The 11088-nt window shown below is 38.3% G+C and overlaps 1 protein-coding gene across 1 annotated transcript in view; it reads left to right on the top strand.

The window, feature by feature from the left end:
- The first annotated feature begins 1318 nt into the window (after positions 1–1318).
- The window catches only part of olfm3a (olfactomedin 3a), a 60374-nt gene continuing 50604 nt past the window's right edge, over positions 1319–11088 (top strand). The window contains exon 1 of the mRNA XM_047349069.1: positions 1319–1571. Coding sequence (XP_047205025.1) covers positions 1503–1571 — 69 coding nt within the window. The 5' untranslated portion in view covers positions 1319–1502. The remainder of the gene's footprint in view (positions 1572–11088) is intronic.

The following is an 11088-nucleotide window of genomic DNA, read 5'->3' as shown; positions in this document are numbered from 1 at the left end:
GATTCATCTTGTTGAGGCAAAATAATTCTATCACTGATATTCTTGCGGCCTCAACCTCTCCCAGTCCGGATGTCGTGAGAAAGAACAGATGAAGAGCAGGAAATTAAGATTAATGCAAGTTTAATTTGGAAGATAATAAGTCCAATGATTTCTAATGCAAAATGAATATACAAAATAACACAAGAAAGAAAATTACATGAGGCCCTTATGGAGAGAGATTGCAGATTTCAGCAAAGCATGGCTGTCTTTACCCAGATGTCTCTGTCATTACAAGTTCCAGTACATCTTTATACCATTGACTTCAAAGCTTACTGACTGTGCCTTCCCCTTTTTGCAGTCTGGTGATGTAAATCAGCCAAGCTCCATTGTGGTATGTATACCATGCCCAAAAGTTGACATTTATTGCTTTATTGTCCCTACAGCCAGCTTTTACTGCTTGCAGCAGCCGAGAACCTCCAACCTGTTTCACCCCTGCTCCATCCTCACTCCTGCTGTGATCTGTGATCTCTCCTCAAGGCTCACTCATGTTAAATCTCAGTTTAATGTTCCCACATGCAAACTAAACTAATATCATGAAAGTACATGATTTTAATTCTCAGCAATTTCTTGCCACAAATTATGAATCTATCTATTGTAACATTTTGACCAATACCTTTCTATTGTAGCTAGATGGGAAAATGTTTAAGGTTGCTGTCCTACATGAAGGTAAATATCTACCTCAGTCTCAATTATTTTTCATCCTTTAACAGGGTTTCTTCCAAGAATACCTTGTATTAAGCTTATTTGATACCTCAGTTTTCTGAAGAGAAGTATCCCACAGCATGATGTCACCACCATGTTTCACTGGAGATACGGTGTGTGTTTAGGCTATCTTTCAACAATGGCTTTATTCTTTCTTCTTCCTTTCAGAAACGCTAGATGTGTGGAGTGCACAAGTAATAGTTATACTGTCAACAAATTGTTCCACCTGAACTGTGGACTTTTGCAGATCCTCCAGAGTCATCTTGGCTGCTTTTCTGAATAATTTTCTCCTAACCCTGTCAATTTAGGTAGGTCTGCTGTGATAGATAGATAGATAGATAGATAGATAGATAGATAGATAGATAGATAGATAGATAGATAGATAGATAGATAGATAGATAGATAGATAGATAGATAGATAGATAGATAGATAGATAGATAGATAGATAGATAGATAGATAGATAGATAGATAGATCAATCAGGTGATGTCACTTGGTGCGCCTCCCCTGCAGTCGACATAAGGACTGAAATATTTAAATATTTATCCTCCGCTTCAAACTTTTTCTTTTTTTCCTCGCCGGCCCTGCCTCCAGTCAGAGCACCGGGGATCGGTGGGTGTGATGTTGCTTGAACGCGTGGCTGCCGTACCGCTGTCAGAGCGCTCTCTCTGCGGCTCCTCAGCCATAAAAACAAAGACGCTGTGAGGCAGCGTAGAGGACTCAGGACCCCGGAGGAAAGTAGCCGCCTGGAGCCTGTCAGCATGCGGGTCCTTCTGAGCGTCCTTTACCCGCTCCTTTTCCTCGCCGTGTTCGGACTCTATCCATCCATGGTCAGTTTGCTTATTCCCAGATTTTCCTTGTGTGCCACACTTGTTCCTTCTGAATAACGCTGATTTGCCGCACATATTTACCATTTAATTTGGAGTTAATACTCGCAGCGATGCGTTATGCTTGTTTCTTTATATGGATAATACAAACTCAGCTGAAAACTCTTAATATAAGATAATGCATTATATTTTACCATCACTGAAGTCAGTCTAATTGATCCAAAATAAAACCTACATCAGCTGAATGCGTTTTTTTTACCCTAATTGTATCCATCTGATAGATGTAAAGTTGGAATATTGTTATTATTGCATGGATCCTTATCCGTTCTGCAGAAACAGACTGAAGTTCCGTGATTTTTGTGTTTCAGTAAGAACTAAATATGTCAGAATGTACTTAGGGGAACAAGCATATCCAACAAGCACGTCAACATAGGCTATAGTGGCTGCTTTCATTAATGGTGACGCTTCGGCTTCCAACATAACCTATAAAAGTAGCAGTAAAGAACTGTAAAAAGGTAAAAATACTATTATAGATTCAGGTAATTACCCTTAATCAAGTCACACTTTAATAATTACATTTTTAAGGTCATTTATGTTACAATACATTAATTTACCATAGAAATATAACAATCCGGTTAAAATGAAAATCAATGAACACATAAGCAACACATTTTCTATCTTACCAAGATCATACCTCTGGCTCAATGAATTAAATAATTTTAATTTTAAAGTTAGAGAAAAATACTGTGATATTTGCAACTGCAATCAGATTTACATATTTTTTTTGTAATTTACAATTTATTTTTTGTTACTTTTACACTAGTAAATACTGCACTGTGACATACAGGGTCTTTTGTAGTTATACTGTGAATTTCTGGCAGCCACTGTTTTTAGTGATTTACCATTAATTCCACTATTTGTAACAGTGCACTTGTGCTTTATGTGGCTTGTGTGTGTATACTCTGCACAATCTTGTCTCTGTGTCATAACCTCAGCACCCTGCACAAAAAAACACATCCTTCCTTCTTGTCGTATTGTTTGAGCCTAACCTTGAGCAGGCTTGTAGGCAATACAGATGCATGTGCAGTTCATGGCAAGGATAATGTGGAATAACAGAAAGCCATGAATGATAAATGGTTGGAACAGTGTGCTCCTTGGGAATCAGGGTCTCTCTGTGATGATGGTAGGGGAGCTGCTGTCCACTCTGTGGTGCTGAGGCATCAATGCACTGCTTTTTCACCTTTGCAGAAAACAGGGGAGCCTTCAATTAATCCAAAATCAGTTTCCCAAACCTTTTCCACTCTGAGTTTGACACTTTTGTGACGATGTAGTTGCTCATAACTCACTAAAATGAGAATCTTTCATTTTAGGAAGAGGTGATTATTCGGTTAGCGTACTAATGGGATATCAGCCGGTGCCAGTTTTGTTAGTCAGCTCATGTTTTGTGTCAATTGTCAAAAGGAAATACAGGTTGCAGTTCAGGTCTGTCTTTTTTTTCAGGCTGCCAATTTCAGTTTTGACTGATTCTAATTCATGTATTCTAAGGATTAAAAAACAGAAAAGAGAAAATAAATGCTGCAAGTTCTTTGATGGGAGCTGAATCCAACAGAAAATGAAGAACTTACAAGATATATGCAATAAATATGCATATACTGTTATATGTATCACAGTAAATATTCCAAACCTTTATTTGATTCTTAGTTTTTAAGCAAATGCATAAAATACATGCTGTTGGTTGATGTGTTTATTGCCTTGAAATGGTGGGAGTTCTCAGTTTTGATTATTTAAACAAGTTGAAAAAAATATCATCATTAGCCAATGCTGTGCCCCCATCAGAGGTGATCAGGTGAAAATTGTCTAATGACGATCTCTGGCTAACTAATTGGTGCATTTCTACCTTTAATTTGCTGGTGGATTTAGAATGCATTTACTGCAGATTTGGTATTTTAGAAGGGTTAATAAAGTAATCAATTCACAGAAAATCATGAAACTACTTTCAGTATTCAATCCCTATGCAATTATCTGTGTGCATATCGTTAGTTCTATAGTCAGTTTTTTTTTTAATCTTTTATCGGCTTCTGATAATAATTACCAAGCTGCCATTAAGGCAAAAAGAAGACATAATTTTATCAGGAGCTGCATGCAAATTGCTTCAGCCTTTCAGCCTCAGTGTTTTCGATTTATCTAAGAAGACAAACCTTTCATGGTATTATACCGAGCTGGAAATGATTAAGCTGTCAGTCTCAGGCTGTCAGACCTTGTACAGGAGGCTTTGTTCAGGGGTGGCAGTCATTACTTCCCAGCATTTAAATGTATGTGTTTGAGAATGCCCCAGAACGACCCCCGCAGCCCACCCACAAGTTTTAGTTTAACAACTTTAGGAGAACCTTTTAACTACCCATTTTCTGAAATAAAGCGAGTATATGTGTAGATAATCGTATGGATTTTCCTTTGTTGTGCTGATTCAGTTTGGAAGCTATTTCTGCTGCAGTATTCATAAAAGATCCCTTAAGAGCTTTTGGAAGAAGATGAAATAGTTTAATGAAAATATTTTTCCTTATGGTCTGTGCCAGCCGGATAGTTACACTGTGGCTGCTAACAGTACTCAGTTATTATTATCATTATAGCTACAATTAATGTTTTACTTTCACACATAATACCCCTGCACCTGGAAGACGTGGTTAAAGAGGAAAGATAATCTTAATAGAGTTTGATGTCAAGGTAGTGCCAAAAACTTAACTGGCTACTTCATTTGTTTCTGCAGTGATTAAAAATATGTTTTTATGTGGCTCCCACTGGCTTTAGAAATATTTTTGAGAAAACTACAAATTTTCATTTTTACTTCATGAACTTGATGTTTTAATAATTGTCAGACCTTGTGTCATAAGATCCCTATTTGGTACTGTTGTTTCTTTCTCTCTCTGTCAACTGTATCACTTCTATGAAGCCCATTCTTAAAGCTAATAATCATATCTTTCCGTAAAACCTTTCAAATTCGCTTTAGAAATAATTTGTTGTCCACAGAACAGTTTGCTTTAGTATTTTGTTGGCTACGGCTGCTCCAAAATATACAAGTTTTATATGAGTGCACTGCATAGAATCCAGAAAAATCTGGCACCAATAAAACACACAGAAGTGGTTTATGAGGAGGACCAGAACTAATGGAAATGGCCAGAGTGTATTATCAAAGATCTTTAGCAATCATTTTGGGCCAAATTCATCTACAAATCAATTAGTCAGCATCATTCGACCCAACATCAGAGCAATGAAGTAAAATAAAACACGTCATTCCTCGGCAGCCAGAAAGAGAGAAGTTGTTTACGTTTAGTGTACTGGCAAATCACGTAACTATTTAATGTGATGCACGGAAACCAGTGAGATAGAAACATTCAAACTGTAAAATAAACAGATTTGTATGAATTAAAGTTCAGAAAACAACTACAGTATTATCATCATCACGATTTGCTTCAGCGTTGCCATCCACAGCAGGATCTTTCAATGCTTGGGTATCATCGTAGTCCAATGTGTAAGGTTAAACATCTTCCACTTAAAAGGAAACTCATTTGTTTTAGAATGTCTGTTGGAAGTTTTTTCAAAACTTGGTTGTCCTCCAAATAAAGCTGATCAGCTTTATTCTAGGGCCTGTTGTGATGTCATTAGCCCATGCATGTAAAAGACAAATACACACAAAGCAGCATTTGCCTTTTTTTCAGTATGCCGTTTTAAAATTTTGTGAAATTTTTAGACAGCATTAAAGGACTGAGGACTCACATTTTGTGAACATTTGCAATGGACATTCATACTTTATTACCCAGAGTTGTTGTTATTGTCAGTAAAAAAATAATCACTGAATAGTGTCTTTAAATATTACCTACCCCCTAATGATGATTTGAAATATAGCTTTGTATAAAGAAGGAATGAAGTATTGAAGCTAAAAAAAAAGACATCTAATTTGATTATCATGAAGCTTAATTTTCTTTAGACAGACAAAAAATTACTTTCCCTATTTTACCAAAATTCCTATCTCACACAATTAGCATATTTCATCCGACCAATAAAAGAAAAGTGTTTTTAATACAAAAAACGTCAACCTTCAAATAATCATGTACAGTTATGCACTCAATACTTGGTCGGGAATCCTTTTGCAGAAATGACTGCTTCAATGCGGCGTGGCATGGAGGCAATCAGCCTGTGGTACTGCTGAGGTCTTATGGAGGCCCAGGATGCTTCGATAGCGGCCTTTAGCTCATCCAGAGTGTTGGTCTTGAGTCTCTCAACGTTCTCTTCACAATATCCCACAGATTCTCTATGGGGTTCAGGTCAGGAGAGTTGGCAGGCCAATTGAGCACAGTGATACCATGGTCAGTAAACCATTTACCAGTGGTTTTGGCACTGTGAGCAGGTGCCAGGTCGTGCTGAAAAATGAAATCTTCATCTCCATAAAGCTTTTCAGCAGATGGAAGCATGAAGTGCTCCAAAATCTCCTGATAGCTAGCTGCATTGACCCTGCCCTTGATAAAACACAGTAGACCAACACCAGCAGCTGACACGGCACCCCAGACCATCACTGACTGTGGGTACTTGACACTGGACTTCTGGCATTTTGGCATTTCCTTCTCCCTAGTCTTCCTCCAGACTCTGGCACCTTGATTTCCGAATGACATGCAGAATTTGCTTTCATCCGAAAAAAGTACTTTGGACCACTGAGCTTGGTATGCATTACAAAAAAGGCCATTGTCCTCAGTCAGAAAAGGGTGGACTGCTCTCTCCGGGTGGGAGATGAGGTGCTGCCTCATAGGGAGGAGTTTAAGTATCTTGGGGTCTTGTTCACTAATGATGGAATATTGGAGCTGGAGATTGACAGACGAATCAGTGCAAACTCTGTGCTATATTAATGTTTATACAGTGCGTTCTTTGGCTTCGGTGCCTTACCTGTTGCTTCTGTGGCTGCGGCTTTGACTCCAACAGGGTTTGCGCAGAAGAACCAAGTATTCTGCCAGAGTTGAACTAGAGTTTGCGTTTGGGGCATCTTTTCGTAGTTGGAAACACACGTCACTGGTTGTAAAACACGTTCGGGAACCGGAACAGGCTCCGAACCACGTTGGTGGAAAAGGGGTGGAGCCGCTGCTCCTCCACATTGAGAGGAGCCGGTTGAGGTGGCTCGGGTATCTGGTATGGATGCCCCCTGGACGCCTCCCTAGGGAGGTGTTCCGGGCATGTCCAACTGGGAGGAGACCCCAAGGAAAGACAGGACATGCTGGAGAGACTATGTCTGTCGGCTGGTCTGGGAACGCCTTGGGGTTCTCACAGAAGAGCTGGAACAGATGGGTGTGGAAGATGTCTGGGCTTCCTTACAATATATTGACTAACCAGCATGTCCCAGGTGGAAACATTTAATAAGTTGACATAAAACTGCTATAAAAAACCTTGTAACCTTTATTGCATTGAAAACTTTGACACTGGCAAATCAGCAGCTTCTGTGAGTTGAGTATATTTACCAAGAAAATGTGTATCAGTGAAAGAAAAACATTTGTCAGATTAATGTACCATTTGAAAATAACAACCTTTGAGAAGGTATTTAACATACTTTTTATCAAACCCATACTTCTGTATTAATTGTTTTTATTAGCCTGATGTAATATTCTAATCCTAAATGTCATGTTTTTGTTAGCTTAAAGCAGAAATTAACAGAAATAAAGGCTTTAAAACATCGGTCTGTGTGTAATTAATCTTTATTATGTGTTTCCCTTAGTAAAATGAGTTAGTGAAAGAAGTTAACTTTTCAATACAATCTGTTTTATTGAGTATTACTGTATTTTCACTGGTATGACATGTTTCAAAATCTTTTAAAAATTATTAAGTCTCTATCCACAAAGAAAGGGCAGAAAAAAAACCCTAGTTAGAGAAAAACAAATGTTAGGATACAGAAGTTTTAAAGACAGAGCCCTTCAGTAACTCTGTAATCAGGGTGTAATCATCATGAATTCTGAATCTGTAATGTTTGTTATCTTATATATAATTTATGGACTTTGCCCATTTGACTAATTTGTGTTTTTACTTCATTCAAATGGCATTCATGATTTGTTTCAGTTGAACTCTCTTACATCAAGCGCACTTAAATAAAGTAAAAACGAATCTATCCCTTTTTGTGTAATTGTCATTTAATATGACAAACCAACATAAAGAAATGCAGAATTGTAAAGTGAAAGATAAAGGCTTCATGCTTTTCAAACTTTTTAAAGATCAAAAAGTGTGGAATGAATTTGTATTAACTTCCTATAATCTGATATCCTTGAAGTACAGCTTTGTTTAATTTAATCTCAGTATAAATCCAGCTTTTCTGTGAAGTCAGAGGTTTGTTAGAAAACATTAGTGAACAAACAACATCATGAAGACCCAGTGGCGTAGCATACCAGTAGGCCCTGAAAGATTTGGGCTGCCACAATTTTCATACTGTAATAGTGTGAACCAGACAAAAACAAATTCATACTAACTTAAAAAGACACAACCACTTAAAATACTTTGGAAAAACCTTTGTTTTATTATTATAATAAAAGTCAACAGCAGTGTACAAACTAATAATGAATAATAAAAATATTATATATTCCTAGAGGGGCCGATTTTTATAACTTTGGATCACAATTCTTTTAGAGTCATATTGGATACTCCCATGACAGGCCCCAGTTGTTAAAGCATTGTGGGAAAGTCAGGGTGATTGAGAGAGGTGATACTTGGAAGCAGTTCCTAACAGGGGCCCATTGCAGGTGTGGTCTGGATGACGTATGATGGACAGTAGGACGCCCAGGCAAGAGAGAAAGTTGTATGAGCTTTAAAATGACAGTAAAAGGTTGTTTTAGTGAAGCTTCTAGTTTGTCCCTTCCCTTTTTGTATTTTCAATTGACAATGTATTTACACACACACATATCTGAAGAGAGAGGAAAGTGAATAAATGCAACTGCACTAAACTGGATAAAGTTAATGGAGTTGGTATAGAGATAAATAATATAGTCAATAGGTTAGTATGGATAACTGTTAGTACTTATTGGTCTTCTTTGATGTGTGGGCAGAGGATGCATCTAGATAAAAAAAACATCAAATTTGTTAATACTGGAGGAGATTAACTCTGTACATTGTGTTTTTACCAAATTAGGGGTTATAAATTTCCTTAATTGTCGACCAAGACATCTATAAAAGTAGTTGTGTCTTGTTTTACTGAGTAGAGAATTACATGAGCGCAAAACAGGTGAATTGCAACACATAGAATAATGTAATTTACTATAAAATGTACTTTGCTCTATCCTGGTTTCCTCTGGGTTCCCTATTTCTGTCTCCTATGCTATGCCTCTTTCTCTGGAATGTTAATGTACCCTTCGGTTCTTTTCCTTTTTTTGAATCGAAATGAAATATCCTTTATTGTCCCTTTGTGGGAAAATTTGGCTGTGCCAGCGGCAAGGCAAAAAGGCATAAAGAAGCATACAGAGAAGGCATAAACTATAGAAATGTAAAAAGCAATGTTAGAATAGACTGTGCAGCTAAGGAAAACCCCACACCACCAAAAAGAAGTAGGCAATTATTATTCGTTGTCCCTTCCTTACTCTTTTTCTCCATTATTGGTTCTCTTGTGCTCTTGTTATTGTATACTCCTGTTCTTCATAGTGCCTTTCAGATAGATGTTTCTAGTTTATTTTATTGGTATTAGTGATCAGTATTTATGTATTCAGCTTCTATCACTCTGTCACTTTTCTATAGCTGGCTTACACAGTTGATACCACTAATTTGTAACTAACCCTACAGGCTTTGGCCTTTGTAAACCTTTCTAGTGGTGCATCGGTGTCCATGGTTTCCCTGACCTCATGTTCAATGTCAACGAGAGCAGGTGAAGACAGTCTGTCCTGTAACATGGTTGATCTCAGGTATGTTTTTAGTCATTGAAACACTGAGAAGCTTATTTCACAGGGAGGTAGAGTAGCAGTCTTGGAACTATACTTAGATACATTATATAGTATAGAATGCATCTAGATAAGTCAAACACATTCTGCTGATATAAAATATCTAACATCTCAAATGAGATGGTAATGAGATTTATAGGTGGAAGGATACCTTTAATATTTTGATTTAGAAAAAATAAACAAAGTGCTACAGTTTGTTTCAGCTGTACTCACTTTGCTTTCAGTGTGGGTCCCTTTACCCAGAACTTATTTAGAAATGAATTCCTAAAGCTCTTAAATCCATCCATGTGGACTGAACTGTAACAACAACCATCAATCATTTCTCATCATGTGAATCCTCCTTCTTGTCCTGTTATTCCTCTGCACTGACTTGTTCTTCCTTCATCCAGTCTAGTTCCCTGTCCACACTTACAATGGGCCATTGCCCGTCAGTATTTTTGTCAGATGATGCCATTGTAGGAACATTGCATAATGTCTGGGGGGGGGGGGGGGTGGGTTTCATGATTTTTCTGTTTTTCTCAATTGCATTGCACTTCCTGGATTTTTTATGTGAAGAAAATAGCCCATTTTAAAAGAGAACATGAACACTTTCTGGCTAACATGCATTATTAATGCATGGTTATTGTTAGAGCTCAGGCAACCAGCGGGGCCACTTACTGGTTGGGGGCCCCAGGCGCTTGCCTACCTTTGCCTATACAGGTCCTTCTCAAAATATTAGCATATTGTGATGAAGTTCATTATTTTCCATAATGTCATGATGAAAATTTAACATTCATATATTTTAGATTCATTGCACACTAACTGAAATATTTCAGGTCTTTTATTGTCTTAATACGGATGATTTTGGCATACAGCTCATGAAAACCCAAAATTCCTATCTCACAAAATTAGCATATCATTAAAAGGGTCTCTAAACGAGCTATGAACCTAATCATCTGAATCAACGAGTTAACTCTAAACACCTGCAAAAGATTCCTGAGGCCTTTAAAACTCCCAGCCTGGTTCATCACTCAAAACCCCAATCATGGGTAAGACTGCCGACCTGACTGCTGTCCAGAAGGCCACTATTGACACCCTCAAGCAAGAGGGTAAGACACAGAAAGAAATTTCTGAATGAATAGGCTGTTCCCAGAGTGCTTTATCAAGGCACCTCAGTGGGAAGTCTGTGGGAAGGAAAAAGTGTGGCAGAAAATGTTGCACAACGAGAAGAGGTGACCGGACCTTGAGGAAGATTGTGGAGAAGGGCCGATTCCAGACCTTGGGGGACCTGCGGAAGCAGTGGACTGAGTCTGGAGTAGAAACATCCAGAGCCACCGTGCACAGGCGTGTGCAGGAAATGGGCTACAGGTGCCGCATTCCCCAGGTCAAGCCACTTTTGAACCAGAAACAGCGGCAGAAGCGCCTGACCTGGGCTACAGAGAAGCAGCACTGGACTGTTGCTCAGTGGTCCAAAGTACTTTTTTCGGATGAAAGCAAATTCTGCATGTCATTCGGAAATCAAGGTGCCAGAGTCTGGAGGAAGACTGGGGAGAAGGAAATGCCAAAATGCCAGAAGTCCAGTGTCAAGTACC

Source organism: Girardinichthys multiradiatus, chromosome 21, assembly GCF_021462225.1.
Source record: "Girardinichthys multiradiatus isolate DD_20200921_A chromosome 21, DD_fGirMul_XY1, whole genome shotgun sequence".
NCBI classification, from domain to species: Eukaryota; Metazoa; Chordata; class Actinopteri; order Cyprinodontiformes; family Goodeidae; genus Girardinichthys; species Girardinichthys multiradiatus.
Note: the sequence above shows the minus strand (reverse complement) of the source record. Positions and strands in the feature narration are given on the sequence as shown.